Source organism: Myxine glutinosa, chromosome 1 (assembly GCF_964187855.1).
Source record: "Myxine glutinosa chromosome 1, kmMyxGlut1.1, whole genome shotgun sequence".
Classification (NCBI taxonomy): Eukaryota; Metazoa; Chordata; class Myxini; order Myxiniformes; family Myxinidae; genus Myxine; species Myxine glutinosa.
The window spans coordinates 333,143,324-333,166,035 of NC_136261.1; the positions used below are offsets into that span (position 1 = coordinate 333,143,324).

The following is a 22,712-nucleotide window of genomic DNA, read 5'->3' on the forward strand; positions in this document are numbered from 1 at the left end:
TCAGGCCAATAGGCCCAAGCCTCAGCATGTGTCCACTTTTATGCCGGAGGAGACAATTTGTTTCCAGTCACGTGTTGGTGTAATGGGTCAAGTGAGAGTTTATGTTGTGCTGACCTTAAGCAAAAAAGCGCCAATTCCATAAATCGATGGTGTGCTCGACTATTTTTATTCACTCATGATTTGGTGTTGAATGTATTGAGTAAGTAAATGCGTCTGTTCGTTCTGGTTTGTGTATTTTCGGGGCACGAACATGGCTGTCTTAATATCTGAGTCGAATCACGCAACCCACACATAACCATGCCCAACCCGCACACAAAACCAACTCTTTTCGTGCCCCAGATACACAAAAACAATAACGAACAAACATTTACTCATGCTCATAAATATAATTCCAGATCAGGTGTGAATAGAAAGAGCAGAGCAGACCATCAACTATGCGCTTAGCATATTTTGTTTAAGGTTCCGCAAAATCAAGACACTCCTCATTGACCTCTCGCACCGGCATGTGACTGGAAACAAATCGTCATCTTGGGAATAAAAGCCGACATATGTTGGGGTTTGAAGCAGACAAATGCTTGAACCTGAGGAGGCCTGCTGGGAAGTGGGTGAAATGTCGCCTGAGACCGGGTCTACTCGTTTTTGTTCATTAGTCAATTAGCAGTGTAGATCCAGTATTACCTTTTTGTTGGATGCTCCTTTTCTTAAAAAAAAAAAAAAAAAAAAAAACGGTTCCACCGGGCTTTTGTAAGGGAATTTGCTCACAATAGAGTGTGGAATATTTAGGGAGTTTGCTAGGAATGTCCTTCGACAGCATAATAGCAAGGACCCGCAGAATTTATGTTTAATGTAAAAATGTGTCTTTAAGTCCCGACCCATCCCGTGTCCCAACCCCTCCCCCTCACCCCCCACCAACCCCCCCACGCCCCCCCCCCCCCCCCGTGTCCCATCACCCTCTCCTCCCTCCCAGCCTCAAGTCAGCATAATATTCAGTTAAGACTGATAAGGTTGCACATTGAAGTAAACAGATAGAAAGGCAATTCTATGTCAACAGAATTTACTGTATAGTTTGTGGTCATATTATCTTTACTTCCGGTAGGTGTGCGAACCAACGACTCTGAGCATATACAGCACGTGTGCAACAAAAATTAATATAACTCAAAATTGCATGAATATCGATATTTATAAACCTCCGCATGCACTTTCTGGACCCAATCGCTCTTAAATGAGTTATCATTCAGCATTGTACGTGTTGTAGTTACGACGTTTACCCCGATCAGACGCAATCAGGCAACTTGCATTTCCATCCAAATAGCACTGCTTAACTGTTAGAAGCCATGAGCACATCTGCCACACCATATTCGATGTAAAGATCCTGACCAGCACAGGGTGCTCGCTGCCATGCGCCACCCTTCTCAGCCCTCCATTACACAATTAACAAGGTTTTTTTAAATTACAAACTGCGAATAAGGTATTAAAGTTAAAATGTAACATTTGGCTTAGTTGCAGGATGGCCTAGAGGTGCGCACACTCACCTCTAAGCTGTCTAGTCTGGGCTCGAATCCTGACCCAGCTATAAACTGTCTGTTTGGTGTTTCACAGGCATGGTGATTCATCAATGTGTGTGCCGTCCCTCGGATGGACCTTAAACTGGGAGTCCCATCTGCCAGAATGGGTTGGTGGCGAGTATCGCCGGCACCATGGCCAAATTCCAAATTCTTCCCCTAACTAGGCGAATGTTAGGCCTGGCCAGGCTGGTTCGTGAATGACTTGGGCCAAGCTTCCTCCGGTCGACCCCACAAGGTGGAATAATAGTGGCCGCTAAAGAGCAACAACAACAATTTGGCATAGTTGCAGTGTGAACTGCTATTCTGCTTTCTACCCGCAGCATTATTCATCTTCCAGGCTTTGGCAACTTTTGCAGCAATTCCACCCCCCAAACCCACCTCACCCCCATCACTCTCCACTTTGGGAAGGCAATACATCCACCGCTTTGAATTAATAAAGTCCATAGTTTGGAATCAGTTTAATATGCATATCCCCTCTCACTTCCGTTCAGTTTAATATACCTGTTACATGAACTCTGAGGTGTAAACTGACACAGGGTCTGTAATAATTCAAATCTGCTAAATGGTGCATCAAATCAAATCCCACATCTGGCCTGAACACGAAGTTTCAGCCGAATCCGTCCGCAACTTTTTGATATATCCTGCTTCCTGACAGACAAACAGACAGACAAGCAGGGGTGAAAACATAACCTCGGTCCACCTTCGGTGGCGGAGGTGAAAACAGACTCAGGAAACACTTCCAATAGGTAAGGGAAGATGAAGTTAAAGGAATAGAGGTAGGCCTATATATGAGAGAGGGAGTAAAGTAAGGGTTTCTGGTATAATGTATGTGACCTGAGGGTGGGCAGCAGAGATTGGGTTAAGAGGTGAGAAAATGGGATGATCAAGGCAAAGAGACAGAGGGAGAGAAGGGAGGGGGAGCGAGAGGTGATGGGGTGTGAAGAGTGGGGAGGGGAGAAAAGGGAGAGAGAAATGGGAGAGTGTTGGGGGATAGAGAGAGGGGAGAGAGAGAGAGGAGAGAGAGAGAGGAGAGAGAGAGGAGAGAGAGGGGAGAGAGAGGGGAGAGAGAGGGGAGAGAGAGGGGAGAGAGAGAGAGGAGAGAGAGGGGAGAGAGAGAGGAGAGAGAGAGGAGAGAGAGAGAGGAGAGAGGAGAGAGAGGAGGAGAGAGAGGAAGAGGAAGAGAGAGAGGAGAGAGAGAGGGGAGAGAGAGGGGAGAGAGAGAAGAGAGAGGGGAGAGAGAGGGGAGAGAGAGAGGAGAGAGAGAGGGGAGAGAGAGAGGAGAGAGAGAGGGGAGAGAGAGAGAGGGGAGAGAGAGAGAGGGGAGAGAGAGAGAGGGGAGAGAGAGAGGAGAGAGAGAGGGGAAAGAGAGGGGAGAGAGAGAGGAGAGAGAGAGGGGAAAGAGAGGGGAGAGAGAGGAGGAGAGAGAGGAAGAGGAGGAGGGAGAGGGGGAGAGAGAGAGAGAGAGGCAATTAAGACAGGGGAGAGTTTGAGGCCCAGGAACTCGATGCAGACAGTGACCACAGAGCTAAACACTGGGATTTTGCAGCTGGTCTTTGGTGGAGGGACAACGTCAGTGTTGTACTTCCTTCCATTGAAAGACATTTTTCAGCCATATGACCATTGACCAGTGAGGGTTTACTGATTGAGAGTGTCTGTTTTGCCATCATTCTTATGAACCAGCGTAATACTGGCAACTTTCGATGATGTAGACAGGCCGCACTCAGACAAATACCTTGAAAATAGCAGAGAATAAGAATTAGATGGAGCTTATTAGCTGGTCATAAGGATTAACGAATGAAAGTGCTGATGTTATTGGTCATGGAGTCATAGGTGACAAGGAAATTTTTCGCCTTGGTGGGAGGAAAGCTTACATGGCTGAGAAAGTTTTCTGTGATGGGGGGGGGGGGGGTCTGTTTGGGAGATGGATACAAGAAGAGAGGGATTTGGGACTAAGATCCACAAAAACAGAGTTAAGGCACATAGCCTTAGCCAAAAGAGTGGTGTTCATCATTAGTTTGTCCTTCAAAAGTAAAAGAACGTGAATCGCATGTATCAGTAATGGCCTTGACCAACTGCCAGCAGATTGTTGCACATATTGATATGAAAGGATGGACTTTATATGAACCTGATCCCCCACGCTGCCTGGTCAGGCAAGCTTTTCCTGGCGGTAGTTTCGGCTGTGAAAGAGTAACAAACAAACCCACAAAAACACACAAAATTATTTACAAGATTTCAACGTTTTCAATGCATGTGCCAGAACCCCTACATATTTTTCCCATGTAGCACCTTGTGTGTGTGGTGGGGAGTGGGGGAGAGGGGTTGTGCCCATCCATGACCTGATGTTAGGTACCCCCAGCAGGTTTGCAAAATTTGGTGGGATTTTGGCCCAGACATTTTTCTTCTATGATTTTCAGAACTACACAAACATACAAACAGAGAATTTCCTTGAGGGGTGGGGAGGGTCATGGGAGGGGTAGCTCAAAACCTTACCCAGATGCTGAAGATCCTACACCCAAAACCTGGGGCATCTAAGTGCTACAGCTCGTCCGTGAAAGACGAACTGTACAAATGCACAAACAAGTACACAAACACTTGAAAATATTAAGCCTGGTAACTTAACGGTTAAGGTGGTTGGCTTGAGATCTTAAGGTCTTGAGTTTGAGCTGTCGTAACACCAGTTGGGTTGACTCAGCCTGTCATCCTTCTAAGGTCCTCAAAATGAGAAACAGCTTACTGCATCAGCCGCACAACTGCACTACCAGAAGATGATGCAACCAGCATCCACTTAGGCTGCATAGGAAATAACAACAAAACTTGAAACTATTAAAATAGATGTTTACCACCATTGCAAATGCGGTGTAGCTGCATTTAGAGCATTCGTCCATTTAGATATTATTTATTATTTCTAATTATTTATTTATTTATATTTATATTTTATAATTATTTAGCTGCATTTAGATTTTATCTATTATTTCTAATTATTTATTTATTTATATTTTTATTTTATAATTATTTAGCTGCATTTAGATTTTATCTATTATTTCTAATTATTTATTTATTTATATTTTTATTTTATAATTATTTAGCTGCATTTAGATTTTATCTATTATTTCTAATTATTTATTTATTTATATTTTTATTTTATAATTATTTAGCTGCATTTAGATTTTATCTATTATTTCTAATTATTTATTTATTTATATTTTTATTTTATAATTATTTAGCTGCATTTAGATTTTATCTATTATTTCTAATTATTTATTTATTTATATTTTTATTTTATAATTATTTAGCTGCATTTAGATTTTATCTATTTATTTCTAATTATTTATTTATTTATATTTTTATTTTATAATTATTTAACTGCATTTAGATTTTATCTATTATTTCTAATTATTTATTTATTTATATTTTTATTTTATAATTATTTAGCTGCATTTAGATTTTATTTATTATTTATAATTATTTATTTATTTATATTTTTATTTTATAATTATTTAGCTGCATTTAGATTTTATCTATTATTTATAATTATTTATTTATTTATATTTTTATTTTATAATTATTTAGCTGCATTTAGATTTTATTAATTCAGCGTTGGGTGTTTTTTCACTGCCAAATGGGCTAATGCCTGAAACTTCTCCCACACCTCAGGTGTCACAGCAGTAAACATACTTTTATTGGTCCTTATTTGACAAAAATCCATTGTTATCTTGTTTGCTGATGCATACAGACACTAGCCTTCAGATATACTAGTATTCTATTGTAAGCAATATATATATATATATATATATGGGAGCATATGCTGGAACAGCACGTCGCTGCATCCTTGGATGACTCCTCAGTTAAACCTCCTCAGAAACATCACCCAACACACACCACTGTGTGTGCTCCGGAATGAGGTGTTTTTTACGACGGCTGGAGTGCAAATCCTGCTACCAACCTCCTTCAGAGAGGACCTAATACCCTGGTACTCATTTCGCTGACCTCGGAAGGATGACAGACTGAGTCAACCCCACCTGGTATTAATTCAACAGCTGAACGGGATTTGAACTCAGGACTTTAGGATCCCAAGCCCACCTCCCTACCCATTAGGCCAACACCAGGTGAAATGATTTAAGAAAGAAAAATAAATAAAGAAGGCACAAAGGCTGTGATACTTCATTATGACAATTAAATAATGGGATTTTAAAAAAGGAGAAACTAAATATGTATCATATGATTGATAAATCATTATTTGATACAGTATTTCATAAAATATTGACAAATAAGACTACTGTTTTAAAACATGGATATATGTGCTCTCACTTCTTGCTGTTCCACTTTCCTCTTAATGGATGCAACACTCATCGGCTCATGAGCAGTAATTTGAGCGATTTTTGCATTCCTAACACGTGTCTTTCTTACTCTGATAAATTTTTAAAAAAGAAAACAAATATCCACAGAGAAGTCAAATCATCTGCAAAAATTGCCAAAATCTGCAATAAAACATGATGGTGCACTTGATTGGAGTACATGTGCTAGCGCTTATCAAATACTGTCATTTAGAATTTTCACAAACTTTACTCAAACTTTACACTTGCAAATCGAAACCCAAATTATTTGAATAAGTTTAATTGATTTTTACTAAATCATTCCATTATGGGAAAAAAATATTTCTGTTCAGAGACGATTCAAAAAACAGATGTGAGATATGTGTACATTGAGAATGATCTTCAAACATGTTATCTGCAGGAAGTAATAAGATTGTCTTCGCAAGAAAAGGAGGCTCATTTAACGTGACCTCATTTGATTAAAAGAAGTGTACAAAAAACTGACGAGAAAGAAACTTACTTGCCATAATTGTCTTCCGTGTGTACAAAAGTCTGATCGTGTGTTGTACGCATGTGTCACAGTGCCTACACCTGAAGAGATGTCCAGCCTCACACCAGAGTCTTCCCCTGAGTAAGTCACAAACTTGACAGAAGCAGAGCTCAGAATAACCATAACTTGGCACATAAAACTAAGGTTTAAATTACGGTTTGCTCTTTTGTCTTAAATGTTTTTAATGCAGTATGCTTACACCTTCCCCCCAACTATGACTAATCTCCCTCACCCGATTTTACCCTCACTTTTGCCACACAGACTTGCCAAAAAGTCCTGGTTTGGAAACTTCATCAACTCTGAGAAAGATGAGCAGATATTTGTCGTCATCAAAGACAAACCAATAAGTTCAATAAAGGCGGACATTGTACATGCATTCCTCTCGGTATGTTAAACTCTCAAACAGCCATACAAGCAAACAAACAAATGCCAGATCAGTTCACAGAATTAATAGATTGCCACTAGTTTGGGGATACTGCCTTCAAATCTCACCTGCAATCACACTACCTTGATGATGGGCACCTGCATTTGCAAGTCAAGTACATGAGCAGTTGATGACAAGCCTGTTGCATCGGCAGGAAAACTTTTTGAATCAAAATTATACATATATATTTATATTTATGATCCATAATACGTTCTCCAACCTGTTCAAATTGAACAAATAAAATTTTGTTTTCCTCGACGTTTCAATCAACAACGCATGAACATGGTACGTCCATCTGTTGACAGATGCAAAACATGACAATGTTTCAAACATTGTCAATGATTGTTGACAATCAATGACAATTGTCATTGTCAATGTCATCAAAACAGATGACACAAACAGATGCGTGTACCACTCCTGAGGATGGTCAGCAGATGCGTGTACCACTCCTCAGGATGGTCAACAGATGCGCGTACCTCTCCTGATGATGGTCAATATATGCGCATACCACTCCAGAGGATGGTCAACAGATGCGCATACCACTCCTGAGGATGGTCAACAGATGCGCATACCACTCCTGAGGATGGTCAACAGATGCGCGTACCTCTCCTGAGGATGGTCAACAGATGCGCATACCACTCCTGAGGATGGTCAACAGATGCGCATACCACTCCTGAGGATGGTCAACAGATGCGTGTACCTCTCCTGATGATGGTCAAATGATGCGCGTACCACTCCAGAGGATGGTCAACAGATGTGCGTACCACTCCAGAGGATTGTCAACAGATGCACGTACCACTCCTGATGATGGTCAACAGATGCGCGTACCTCTCCAGATGATGGTCAACAGATGCGCGTACCACTCCTGATGATGGTCAACAGATGCGCGTACCTCTCCAGATGATGGTCAACAGATGCGCGTACCACTCCTGAGGATGGTCAACAGATGCGCATACCACTCCTGATGATGGTCAACAGATGCGCGTACCTCTCCTGATGATGCTAAACAGATGTGCGTACCACTCCAGAGGATTGTCAACAGATGCACGTACCACTCCTGATGATGGTCAACAGATGCGCGTACCTCTCCTGATGGTCAACAGATGCACATACCACTCCTGAGGTTGGTCAACAGATGCACGTACCACTCCTGATGATGGTCAACAGATGCGCGTACCACTCCTGAGGATGGTCAACAGATGCGCGTACCACTCCTGATGATGGTCAACAGATGCGCATACCACTCCTGAGGATGGTCAACAGATGCGCGTACCACTCCTGAGGATGGTCAACAGATGCGCGTACCACTCCTGATGATGGTCAACAGATGCGCGTACCTCTCCTGATGGTCAACAGATGCACGTACCTCTCCTGATGGTCAACAGATGCACGTACCACTCCTGATGATGGTCAACAGATGCGCGTACCACTCCTGAGGATGGTCAACAGATGCGTGTACCACTCCTGATGATGGTCAACAGATGCGTGTACCACTCCTGAGGATGGTCAACAGATGCGCATACCACTCCTGAGGATGGTCAACAGATGCACGTACTACTCCTGATGATGGTCAACTCACACACGCTCACAGCACGTAACATGTGTTGTTGATTGAAACGTCGAGGGAAGGAAAATTTCATTTTTCGATCTTAACAGGTCGGAGAACGTATTATGGATCATTTTTACACTCCCAACCACAAATCTTTACTATACCGTATATACATATATATATATATATATATATATATATATATATATATATATATATATATACATATATATATATATACGTATATATATATATATATGGATGTCTATTGGGAATCTTTATTTCTCATTATCTCATCGGGAATCTCATTGGTTCTTATCTCCATTTACGGGTTTCAGAAGGGGGAACGGAGCCCTCCCAGGTCTCAAAGTATCCACCTTCGTGTGTGTGTGTGTGTGTGTGTGTGTGTGTGTGTGTGTGTGTGTGTGTATGTATGTGTGTGTGTGTGTGTGTGTGTGTGTGTGTAAACATATACGAGTGTGTGCGTGTATATATGTGTAAGTGTGTGTGTGCATGTAAGTTGCTGTTGGCTGCTATCTCCACATGTGGGTGGGTTTCAGGAGAGGGATCGAAGACCTACCAGGTCTCAATGTATCCACCTGTGTTTAAAGCTAATGTTATGCCACCTTTCTAAACTAGTGCTTCCCCCATGACTGATGCTCCTGTGCCTTGTAGATCAGTATTTGTGCTAGTTATATACTTCCCCATTGACCTAACTTTTTAATTTAAAAAACCTGTCATACTTAAAATTTACACTGATGTTATACAACTTCTCAGTCGTGTGTAAAGTTGATTTTACTTGTGCCCTTTTCCTTCTTGTTTGGACAGATCCCCAGCTTAAGCCACAGCGTATTATCACAGACAAGTTTCCGTGCTGAGTACAAGTCGGCTGGGAGCCCTGTAGTTTTCCAAAAACCCATCAAATTCCAAGTGGATATCACTTATAGTGAAGCAAGTCAAGGGCACAAGGAAAGTGGTATCTACTCTGTGACCTTCACCTTGCTCTCAGGTGCCCCTACATCAGTGCAGTGTACATTATCTACTGTATTTGTCTACCTATTCCATTTGCCAATTAGGCCTTTTCCTTCCCTTTTATTACCACCTCCACCGAAGGCGGATGGAGGTTGTTTTCATCCCTGTCTGTTTGTCTGACTGGGAGCAGAATATCTCAAACAGTTGTGGACGGATTCAGATGACACTAGGTGGACATGTTGGGTGTGTGACAAAGACGAATTTATTATGTTTTGGTGAAGATCCGATTACAGATTCGAATACCATACTTTTTAAGTGATTCTTCACCATCGAGAGATAGGGCCAAAAACAATATATAGCAAAATATCTCAAAAAGTTGTGGACGGGTTATGACAAAACCTGGTGGACATGTTCGTTGTGTGACGAGGATGAATTTATTCGATTTTGGTGAAGATACATACCGGATATGAGACTTTTTAAGTGATTCTTCACCATTGAGAGATAGGGCCAAAAACAATATATAGCAAAATATCTCAAAAAGTTGTGGACGGGTTATGACAAAACCCGGTGGACATGTTCGTTGTGTGACGAGGATGAATTTATTCGATTTTGGTGAAGATACATACTGGATATGAGATTATTTTTTATTTTTTCAGTGATTCTCCACCATTGAGAGATAGGGCCAAAAACAATATATAGCAAAATATCTCAAAAAGTGGACGGGTTATGACAAAACCTGGTGGACATGTTCGTTGTGTGACGAGGACGAATTTATTCGATTTTGGTGAAGATACATACCGGATATGAGACTTTTTTAAGTGATTCTTCACCATTGAGAGATCGGGCCAAAAACAATATATAGCACAATATCTCAAAAAGTTGTGGACGGGTTATGACAAAACCTGGTGGACATGTTGGTTGTGTGACGAGGACAAATTGATTCGATTTTGGTGAAGATACATACCGGATATGAGATTTTAAAAAAATTTTAAAGTGAATCTTCACCATTGAGAGATAGGGCCAAAAACAATGTATAGCACAATATCTCAAAAAGTTGTGGATGGGTTATGACAAAACCTGCTGGGCAGGTTTATTTAAAGTTGTGTGACGAGGATGAATTTATTCGATTTTGGTGAAGATACATACCGGATATGGGAATTTTAAAGTAATTCTTCACCATTGAGAGACAGCGCCAAAATCAATATATAGCAAAATATCTCAAAAAGTTGTGGATGGGTTATGACAAAACCTGGTGGACATGTTCGTTGTGTGACAAGGACGAATTTATTCGATTTTGGTGAAGATACATACCGGATATGAGACTTTTTAAAGTGATTCTTCACCATTGAGAGATTGGGCCAAAAACAATATATAGCACAATATCTCAAAAAGTTGTGGACGGGTTATGACAAAACCCGGTGGACATGTTCGTTGTGTGACGAGGATGAATTTATTCGATTTTGGTGAAGATACATACCGGATATGAGACTTTTTGAAGTGATTCTTCACCATTGAGAGGTCGGGCCAAAAACAATATGTAGCACAATATCTCAAAATTATGGCAAAACTTTGTGGATGAGTTGGATAGGTTACAATAACATGCCAATTAGATTTTGGTTCAGGTCCCAATCCAGATCCGACCTATCAGTGGGATACAAAACGTAAACTGTTCAGCCTGGTGGAGGTTTGCGCTCAACCGAGTGCTGTTCTAGTCTTCCTTGTTATCTTAGTGTATAAAATCTTAGTGTATAAAAAGAAGGTTTCCAGCGAATTGCTAAACGTGATACATTTTTTTTGCATTATTCTTCGTATGCTAAAATGACTAGGAATTATTGATTCGGTGACATATTAGGCATGTTTCTTGGTTCACACTGCATGTAAGCTTCCATGTAACTCACAATGACATTATAAAGTGAATGTTTAGAGGCAGAAAGCTAAATAAATCCTCCATTTGCCTAATACCCATGCCCTATTTTGTATTCAATGCTCCTGCAAATCAAAGAGGAAGCGAGTTATCGCCTGCACCTTGAAGCAAATGCCAAATTCCTGCTGCCTTCAGGTGAACGTCAGACCTGGAAAGTAGGTTTGTGAATGACTTCGACCAAAAGCATTGCCCGGCTGACCCCATAAGAGGGTGGGCATAATTTAGATTATTTAATAATTAATTAGTCATAGTACTGTATTTACTTAATATTGTACATTTTTTTGCCATTTTTCAAATTATTTTGGTATGTTTAACTTAAGAATAAGCATTTATTTTAGATCTTATTCCAAGTTTTTTTGGAAGTTCGGGAAGAGGAGAGGTTGACAATGGTTTTAGTGTGGAATATGGAGCTTGATGATTGGTGCTCTTATCATCAAGCTGTAAATGTACAAAAGCAAATGCCAAACATTGTCTTGTATCCACAGTTGGTGCAGAGAGATTCAAGATGCTGTTTGCGTAATTGCTTGAAAGCATGTTATGTTCTCAGAAATTAGTGCAGATATTGCTGGTCTGCTATATCTTGCTGCAATACATCTTACCACTTACTGCAATACATCTTACCACATCTCCGGACAACAACAAGCCAATCCCTGGTGTTGGGCTAGCGGCTAGGGTGCCGGCTTAGGATCCAAGGATCCTGGGTTCGAATCCCGGTCGATCGCTGAATTAACGCCAGGGGGGTTGACTCAGCCTGTCATCCTTCCGAGGTCGGCTAATTGAGTACCAGTTCACTGGTAATTCCCTGTTTGTCGTTAAAAAGGCGGCAAAAAGGGTTGGCGTCAGGAAGGGCATCCGGCCGTAAAACATTGCTTCAAATAGGGGACCGAAAAACAACAACAACCACGGTTCCCGAAAAAGGCCAACCCCCGCTTTGCGGGGAAAAATGGCCTCTAAAGGTGGTTAATACATCTTACCACTTCTGAGCGTTGTCCAAATGCCAGATTACCAGCACGAATTGGCACAGTTCAGTGGTTTGCATCTTTTTCAGTGCTTCCATCTCTTGCTCTTTCATCTCCCAAATCAGTAAAACAGCCTCAATAATGAACTGCTTATTAGTCCCCTCCCGATTTCACCGGAAGGGACTATAGGTTTACTCTCCGTCCATCTGTCCATCCGTCTGTCTGTCTGTCCCACCTGTGGTTTTCCAGGCTTTCTACCATACCCTTTAACATATTCAACTGAAGATTGGTACATGGCTTTATTATGATAAGCCATGTACCAAGTGTAATGATGGAATAATGTACCAAGTGCAGTGTATAAAGTAGTGTATAATGTACTAAGTGAAATCTGAAGAGGATTTGCATATCAGGTCAGTGAATTCGACCACAAATTATTTTTGAGGTCAACATCAGCCAAAAAGTCAACATAGGCCAAAGGTGTGACTCTAAAATCCTCAATTTTCATCTGATTGACTTGAAATTTGAACAGGGTTTGCATATCATGTCACTGAATTAAACTTCCAGTTATTTTTAAGGTCAAATTTGTTTTAAGGATTTCCCATGTATCTTGCTCTGCATGACATCTTTCTTGTTTGTTTGTTTTGCCAAGTGTCGCTCTATGAGTGATTTCTAGTTACTTGACGGAAAAAATTCCGGCAAGTATGTTGTCTGTCTGTCTGTTTGTGCGCAGTACTACGTCTACATCGTTGCACATAGCATCGCCATACTTTAAAAACATATTTGCCTTGCCCTGGAATAGACTGTGTCCAATTTTTAACTCTGCAGGCCGAAGGTCAAGCTCAAGGTCACCCAAAACGTGAAATCAGGGGGGTCGAGTTTTCATTTAAAATATATTTCAAACCACTATAACTCTAAAAGTACAAGAGATATGCATACACTTACTGTTACTGTCATATAGGAAGTCACGTATGACATTTCATTTGGCACCATGACCTTTGACCTTGAGTGACCTTGAAAGGTCAAACTCAAGGTCAATGAAAAAAGTACATTCCGGCAAGTCCTCGGTCTCTGACCGATTTCTAGTTTATTTGTTTGCCTGACTGTCTTTCTCTGAGCAGGATATCCCAAAAAATTGTGGACAGATTCAGAGGAAATTTGATGGACAGACTGGGTGTGTGACAGCAACGAATTGATTCGATTTTGGTGAAGATCCCAATCCGGATCCTTATCCGAGAAGTTTAGGTGATTATTCACCATTGAGTAATAGGGCTAAAAACGATATATAACAAGATATGTCAAAAAGTTGTGGACGGGTTCGGACGAAACGTGGTGATCAAATTGGATCGGTGACAACAACAAGCCAATTTGATTTTGGTTCAGGTCCGAATCCAGATCCGGCCTATCAGTGGGATGCAAAACGTACAGAGTTCAGCCAGGTGGAGGTATTTGCTCTACTGAGTGCCGTTCTAGTTTAATATTTAATCATACACCTCTTGTACACCTTGTACAACTACAAAGACAGAGAGCGTTGGTGCCATCACAGCAGTCTTTTTGCAATTTGGTTTATGCTGGATGGTTTGCCGTTGCCTTCTTTGAGATATACTTAACTCTCTTTAAACACACAGTGATGCTGAAAAACCATCTATGTTTTCCACTACATTGTTGAGATGAAGAAAAATTGTGTTATTGTGGAAATCTAAACTTCCAGCTATCCTGCTGCTGATCAGACCAAGAATGTCTTCTATTGAATGCAAAGCTCTGCTGCTGTACAGATGCCAATACAGAGTTTGTGAAAGCAGAAATTGGTCAAAAATACTGCCTCTTAAGTTATAGTGAGATATGATTGCATTACTTGCTTTAGTCTTCATAAATAATTTCACAAAAAGTTTAAGAATGATCCATAACATTCACAGCTAGAATGCAGTATAAAATAGATTGGCACTCAGTAAGAACATAACTCTGCCAGGCTGAACAGTTTATATTTTGTATCCCACTGATAGGCCGGATCTGGAGTCGGACCTTAACCAAAATCTAATCGGCTTGTTCTTGTCACCTATCCAATTCCTCCACCAAGTTTCGTCCGACTCTGTCCACAACTTTTTGAGATGCTGTGTTATACAGTGCGTATCAAAAAAAAAGGTAATCCGAATTCAAGGGGTTAATATGCGAAGGTTATTTAGTTTGACAATTTACATGTGGTTTACCAATTATGAGGAGATCCTCAGCTTTCCATTGATGCCTTTCATGCATCATTTTTGTCACACATGACCGAGTACATGTTCATTGAAAATGACAAGTTAAAATCGCATTTTTACAAGTTTGGCTCATCGATGCAAGACAGTTTGAAATGGACGCATTGGCGTTGACTGCCAAGTTGATTATGTAAAATTGTTAAGCTGGTCTGGTAATTGTCAGTTGCGTCATCCTTTGTTTAAGATGGGTATTTAAGATGGGCCTACAGTGTATGGGTTTAGAGACAGTCTGAGTCATTGAAAAGATGGTTCAACTTACGACTGAACAGCGGACCTTCGTGGTTACAACCTTTCACCAAACTGGAAGTTTGCAGCAAACTAGTGATGCGTTCAGGGAATGTTTCCCAGAACGGGAGCCTCCAGCAGCCAAAACCATCTGGGCGAATGTTAGAAAATACCAAGAGCATGGCACTAGCCTCAACCGCAACAAGGAGAATTCTGGTAGGAGGTGCACTGGGCGATCGGAAATGAACATTGCAGCAGTAAGGCAGCAAGTTTTGGAGCATCCTCGGGATACCAGCGCAAGACGAAATGGGACGGGATTGCCTTTGGCAACATTCAACCGAATCACAAGACTGGACCTCCACCAACATCCATATCGGATTCACATCCGGCATCAACTTACGCCAGGGGATTTTGCCAGGAAGCTGGTGCTTGCCGGATGGTTGATAGCACGCTGCGAAGCAGATGTCAATTTCCGGCGGTATCTCATTATCGGCGACGAAGCTGCTTTCGCCATGGACGGCAAGGTCTATACCCATAATGTTTTTGAATATGCACCAACAGGACAACCCCCGGAATTTAATTTTGACACCAACATGAATCGACAAAAGTGGACTGTTTGGTTGGGACTTTGTGAAAGTGGTCAGGTGATCGGACCATTTTTCTTTCAAAGGAATGTCAATGGTAACAGGTATCTGCAGATGATCAATGATGAAGTTTTACCACAGCTGGAGGAGAACTTCGAGCGACAGGTTCGTGGTGTCTTTAGATATCTCTGGTGGGCCCAAGACAGCGCCCCAGCACATCGTCTTATCGCTGTCCGAGATCGACTGAGGGAACTCTTTGGAGACCGGGTCATCGCCCTCAACCATGCAGTGGAATGGCCGCCAAGATCACCTGACCTCACACCATGTGATTATTTCCTTTGGGGACATTTAAAGAACAAGGTGTTCATAACTCCTCCCCGTGATCTTGACGAATTGCAGGGCTGTATTCGAAATGAAGTGGATGCTTTGCGCAATGACCCGGCTATGGTGAGAAGAGCAGTTCAGGGCATGCTCCGCCGCTGTGAGCTTTGTGTTGAAAGGGGAGGTGGACATGTTGAAGGTGTGGGTGCATAAAGGCCAATCATTCCTGAGAAAAGTTCACATCTGACGTTCATTTTGCACCAATTATCCTGACTTGCATCGATTAGCCAAACTTGTAAAAATGTGATTTGAATTTGTCATTTTCAATGAACATGTACTCGGTCATGTGTGACAGCAATGATGCAAGGAAGGTATCAATGGAAAGCTGAGGATCTCCTCTTAATTAGTAAACGACATGTAAATTGTCAAAATAAATAACCATTGCATATTAACCCCTTGAATTCGGATGACCTTTTTTTTGATACGCACTGTATATCGGTTTTAGCCCTATCTCTCAATGGTGAAGAATCACATGAATGAATGAATGAATGATCGTTTTAATGCCATTTTTCCCCGTTAGAGTGGGATTTAGCCTTGCGGGCCCCAGGACAATCATGGTTCCCTTTTGAGGCAATGTTTTTATGGCCAGATGCCCTTCCTGACACCAACCCTTAGTCTCCTCTTACGATGCGCAGGGATACGGTGTACCTATTCTTAATTGGGGTACACACCAGATCATTCATCCCAGCAAGTTGGTACTCAATTTGCCAACCTCGGAAGGCTGAGTCAACACCCGAGGCGTTAATTCAGTGATCCACCAGGATTCAAACTCAGGATCCTAGGATCCCAAGCCTGCACCCTAACTGCTAAGCCAACACCAGGCTTGGTGAAGAATCACTTAATAAATTATATTATCCGGACGCGGATCCCGATCTTCACCAAAATCTAATCATTTCGTCATTGTCACATACCCAACTTCTTCAGCAAATGTCGGTCGAATCAGTCCACAACTTTTCGAGATATCCTGTTTACCAACAGACAGACAGGGGTGAAAACATAACCATCCTCAGAGGTATGATAACCTCAGCATTAAATCAACCACATGCATGGTCTTTGCTCACAGCAAACAGCAGAAAGGAAAATAACAAGAGCGATACGAAACAGAATCATTGCAAGATATGAAAACTGCTAGCTAGTGATAATCTAAAAATTGAGATTAAGAAACGACCAAGAGAATTGAGACGATCTAAATTTTCTTTCTAAAATGTTCATTAGTGTTACCTTTCTCTATTTTGGTAAGGGCTGGGTTGTCCGATAAGTATACTGGCATACATAATTTTCTTAGACAGAAAACATTTCCTTAAAATAAGAAATGTTTCCATGAAAAAAGAAAACTATGAAAAAAAAAAATAGTCACAAGAAAAGTTTAACTTTCCTTATTTTCATAAAATATTTTCTTACCAAGAAAACATTTTTCCTGGTGGTACACGCACTCACCTCCAAGCTGTCGAGCCTGGGTTCGAATGTAGACCCAGCTATAAATGGTCACCCTGGTGTTTCACAGGCAGTGTGTGCGCCGTTCGTCGGACGGACGTCAAACTGGTTATCCTGTATGCCAGGATTATAGTTGGCGGGCGTTAAAGGTCCCACCGTGTCCTTCGCGAAGAGTAGGTGAGCGATTGCAGGCACCCTGAACAAATCCCAAATTCCTGCTTTGACTTCCTGTTTTTGACTTCCTGTTTCCTAGGTGTACACATCCAGGATTGTAGCACTCACCAATAAACTGCTTCGGCAGAACGGATGCTCTGTGTAGAGGCATAATTCATAAATATTTTGGTAAACAATTTTGTTTAAAAAACAACAACATTAAAACATGGTTTGGTTGTGGAAACCCAGCTGCTCCTTGTGGTCTGATCATATTGACCATATAGTATGTATTGGTAGTTGAATAAATTCAGGTTTAATTTCTAATCCCTTCCTTAATTTTTCATTTTGATTTTTTCCCTCCGATGGAAAGACAAAAACGAAAAATAATATTTAATACAATAACTCGGTATAGTCATGATACCTCCTGAAAAAACACCGTTTATCAGTTACTCTTCTTCATCTTTTACTTTGTAGTTTTATGTAACTTTCCTTTTGTCTATCCACTTCAATCCTACTTCCTACCACCTTGTATTTATCTTCAATTCATTCTGTCTTTCCATTTCAATCTTTCTTCCACTATCATTCTCCTTCTCCCTCTTTTCCATTTTCTCACACATTCGATTGATCCCTCTTCCTGTTGGTAGGCCCAAGCCGTCGGTTTAAGAAGGTGGTGGAGATAATCCAGGCTCAACTCGTCAACTCACATGACCAACTATCAGTGCAGCAACTCAGCGGTAAGAAATAGTTGTGATAGAGATTAACTTGGTGGAGGATACGGTTGGTTGAGTGCTAATTTCTGGAAATGTGATAAGTTTATAAGTTACTGAAAACAAAGTTTTCATTATGTTTTTGAGGCATTATGACTTCTGCTTGTCCGTGTGTCCATTATCCGTTTTTTGTGAACACGATAACTTGCGAAGCACTCAAGCTACTGTATTTTAACCAAGCAAAGCATAAATATGGACTGTATTACGCAGATTAACTGATTACATTTCTCTTTCAACAGGTCAAAGTTATTGCACCCCTTGCATTTCATTTTGCAGACCATAACTCGAGTTAGAATCACTTGTGATGTCTCACTTGTACTTATCTCTTCTGTGTCATGTTTCTCTCTTTCTCTTTCTCTTTCTCTCTCCCTTCCCCTCTCTCTCTCTCTCTCTCTCTCTCTCTCTCTCTCTCTCTCTCTCTCTCTCGCTCCCTCTTTCTCACTCCCTCTTTCACTCTCATTTCCTCTCTCACACCCTCTCTCTCACTCTCGCTCCCTCTCTCTCACTCTCGCTCCCTCTCTCCCTCTCCCTCTCTCTCTTGCTCCCCCCCCCCCTCTCTCTCTCTGTCTCTCCCCCTCCCTCTCTCTCGATCCCTCTCTCTCTCTCTCGCTCCCTCTCTCTCACTCCTCTCTAGCTCTCTCTCTCTCTCAAGTAATGTTAAATTTTTCATTTGACTTTTAATTGAGATCTAGCATCACAGCAGGATGACATCTAACATCGGTGTAGGCCTATCCATCGACCGATTCATGTCAAATTATATTTTCTTGTCTCCTAATGATTAAGTTTCCTTAAAATTATGGCTTGCTCAGTTCTCCTTTTGAGTTGGTATTTTTGCCAATTTAAGAAGCCACGTATTTTCCTCCCTTCTTTCCCCCCTCCCATATCTGCCCGCATTTCCTTCCAATCCCAAATCTCTAGATGAGAAAAATGGAAAAGGACAATTACATCCAGGAACGCCGACACGTTCCAAGCGCATTGAGACTGATGGAGCTGGAGGCAAGACAGATTGCAACCTGGCATGCACAAAAGAGAAGGCATGATTCAGAATTGCCTTGAGCACTCAATTGCGGCACCCTCCATGTTGGCTACAGTAGCTAGCTAGTATGGAAAGAAGCGAAGATGGAGAGTGGCAAGAGACACAGGGAATAACGGGAAAGGAAAAGACCTTTTCCTCCCCGTTCCTTTGCCACTTGCTTCTCAATGTCCCTCATGTATATCACACCTCCCTTTTGCTCATCTGTAAAACCTCCTCCTCTTCCACCCTACCACTAGCGCTGTGCTGGGCTCAGCGCACCATCAGGAATGACCCACACAGTGTTGACCCCAAGTTGGGGATTTATGCAATGTCGGGCGTTGCAGAACTGGGGCACTGGGGCAGTGACCTTCACCTTGCACCCCACCATCCTTGCCTCAAGTTCTTCTCAATACCGCCATTTTTCCTCTACTTCCCTCTCCCCACCCTAACCCGTCTGTCCCATACTTCTCCATCCCCATGCCCTCAAAGCCGCGTTCTTTCCTGCTTATACTCTGATTTTGAGGCATATTGTTTCACTTGAGTTTTCAGTGTTAATTTATTTATACTATGAGTGCATAAATACAAGTGAGAGTGTGAGTGAGAGAGAGAGTGTGTGTGTGTGTGTGTGTGTGTGTGTGTGTGTGTGTGTGTGTGTGTGTGTGTGTGGTGTGTGGTGTGTGTGTGTGTGTGTGTGTGTGTGTGTGTGTGTGTGTGTGTGAAAAAAAGAGAGAGAGAGAGAGAATCAGGGCAGACAATATGTATGCAAACAACTGTATAATGAATTTGTAAATCACAAGCAGGTACCATTATCAATGTACATTTATGTTTGTTACTTTTATGTTGGCTGTAGCTGCACTTTATGAGGGAAATTGATATTACATAGGGGATATTTTTTCTCAGTTTTATTTATTATTACTCTAAAATATGTAGAAGCCTGTCACGTGTCGTGCTGTCTCGTTGATATATCACTGCAGAGTTTTATTTAATTTATCGATGAAGGTGGGTGTAAATTATAGGAGTTTTATGTTGAAAATCACATGTTTCCAAGATGGATTAACGCTTCCTCATTCTGCAGTTTGTTTGATCCTTGTTCGAATTATTCTTTTTTTTAAGTTATTTTATACATGGCATCGTTTTCTCTATTCATGACCCAAGCAGTGACGCCCATTGTGGTCATCCCAGTTGGTTATGCATGACCTGAAAACTTTTCGTTGCATGTTACTGTACTTGCGTCGCCGCGGACATACACTTTCACTTTCGTCCTCCTCCAGATTCCCTCCCAACCCTTCACTCTCCTTGCACTCCACCTCCACTCCCAGATCCTAGCCATGCAATTAGATAAATTGGAGCATCTTTTGGGTTGAACTGATAGCCATGACCGCTGAAACACCGAGGCTGGAAGTTATACGGTCACCGAACAGAACCGAATAATCATGTAATCAGAGAAACCTGAATCAGCCCTTATCTTCTGTCCACTTCATACCATAGACTCTTCCATTTTAGACTTACCAATTAATGTTGTAGAGGGAGAGAATGGATGAGTGGGGTGGGAGGTTACTGTTTTTACCCTGTAAAGATTTGAAAATAAAAATGGAAAATGAGTGGGGGGAGTAGGGGAAGCAAAAAAAAAAAAATTGAATAAAAATTTTAGGAATTTCCATAAATTCCAAACCACTTGGGCCCTGGAGCCATTAGAGACGCAACGTCTATTGTGCTGGTCAAGACAAAGCAATACTTTTTGCATTTCTGTGTGCAACTTTCATAAGTCATCCAGCAGTCATACGATGACGAGTTAAGTTGTGGAAATAAAAATGTCTTTTCTCTGTAGCAGTCCCCTGCAGATCCATTTGAAACCTGTATTTGGAAAACTTCAAATTTATTATGTTCCAACTGAATAAAACTGGGAAGTTGTTGAATAGCTAACAAATGGCTGGTGCACCACTTCACTTTGCAACAGCTGCATTTATTAATGTTAAACAAAGGGACTTTTAATGTTAAGCAATTATGTTGGACTGGTCAAGGAATGTTTTTGGAAAATTAATATGTGACATCATGGATTTATCAGAGTTTCATATTGGGAAAATTTTAGCAGAAACTTCCGGATATCCGGATGGGCAAGTTCACAGATCGGGTCAAACACACAGAGTCGCAGAAAATCTAAACTGCAATGCCATGTGTGGTTGTTGCTGAGCTGACATCATCCATCTGCGATGTTAGTAAATGCGTGCTATCCTGCTGCTGATGTGCTTTTTTTGGAATAAGACCAAGAGCCCATGTGTCGGTAAAGAATGCTTCGTGGGTCATCCTTCCAGTCAATCATGCAGTTCTGGACCATACATTTATTAATTATGCATGCAAAAGGAACTTTGTCTCAAATATGTAATAACAATAGTATGTGCTCACTGACGAGGAACTTCATTGCAGGGCAATTAGGCCCATAATGCCGGTGCAGTGGTTGCCAACCTATGGCTGTTTGGTTGTGCTCTATCCTTTTTAAATGCTGAGTAATACCACACCACATGCAATATTTGCCCATTCTTCTGTACAAAACTGTTCAAGCTCGGGAAAGTTGCATGGAGAGTGTTGATGGACAGAAATCTTCAAGTCATGCCACAAATTTTCAATTGGATTTAGGTCAGAGCTCTCATGAGACCACTCAAGGACATTTATCTTCTTGTTCCTTAGCCACTCCAGTGTAGCTTTGGCTGTGTGCTTCGGGTCGTTGTCATGTGGAAAGGTGAACTTCTGTCCCAATTTTAGCTTTCTTGCAGAGGGCAGCAGGTTTTCCTCTCGGATTTTCTGTGTTTTGCTCCACCCATTTTCCCTTCTAGCCTGCCAAGTGCCCCAGTCCCTACTGATGAGAAACATCCCCATAACATGATGCTGCCACCACCATGCTTCAAAATGCAGAGCAAATAGGCCCATAATGCCAGCACAGTGGTTGCCAACCTGGTTGGTTGTGCTCCATCCTTTTTTTAAATGCTGAGTAATACCACACTAGGATATATGCCATCATCGCATATATCATAAAAACATTTTTTGGGAATTTGTAAAATATTTAGTTATTTGAAATAATCACAATTATTTGTGATTTAACAATTTGTGAAATAAGGACTCACAAATGGGCTGTTCGACTTACTGGAGTTGACAGTCATACTAAAATATGCAATTTGGTGCCAGTCTGTCTGCATGTCTGTGGCCGATGCATTCAGTCATTAGTTATACAATGTCCTGCCAGGTGGATTAAGGGCCATATGAGAAAGGTTGGAGCTTCCTGGTCCCCGCAGGAAGGTTCTGAAGATGAGGCGACACAAATTCTTCACATAAATGTGTAATTAAATAAATGTAGAGCCGCTCCCGGTTAGTGGTGGGAGAGGGTATTACAAGTGTGTTCAGAGGCCTTTCGTACCCTCGCGAGAGGAGAGGGTAGTGCATTTGAATCCTTTTGTCTGTTTGTTTGTTTGTCTGTTTGTCTGCACAGAATAAATATGATTTCCTCTGCAACCGTTGGTCCGATTGATAGGAAATTTTCACCATCGGTGCACCTCCTCCTGTAGAATATTTTTTATGATTATAATGACGTCATAGGTCATGTGGTAAGGGCCTCATCTTGGAAAAAACAAAAACCTTTGGACCTCTATATCT

At 41.4% G+C, this 22,712-nt stretch overlaps 1 protein-coding gene across 1 annotated transcript in view; it reads left to right on the forward strand.

The window, feature by feature from the left end:
- Window positions 1-20,994, forward strand: part of LOC137412154 (serine/threonine-protein kinase BRSK2) — a 418,950-nt gene extending 397,956 nt beyond the window's left edge. Inside the window, exons 15-19 of the mRNA XM_078779545.1 lie at window positions 6,461-6,509; window positions 6,690-6,813; window positions 9,230-9,410; window positions 17,930-18,019; window positions 18,971-20,994. Of these exons, the coding sequence (XP_078635671.1) occupies window positions 6,461-6,509; window positions 6,690-6,813; window positions 9,230-9,410; window positions 17,930-18,019; window positions 18,971-19,092 (566 nt within the window). The 3' untranslated portion in view covers window positions 19,093-20,994. The remainder of the gene's footprint in view (window positions 1-6,460; window positions 6,510-6,689; window positions 6,814-9,229; window positions 9,411-17,929; window positions 18,020-18,970) is intronic.
- The last annotated feature ends 1,718 nt before the right edge of the window (window positions 20,995-22,712 follow it).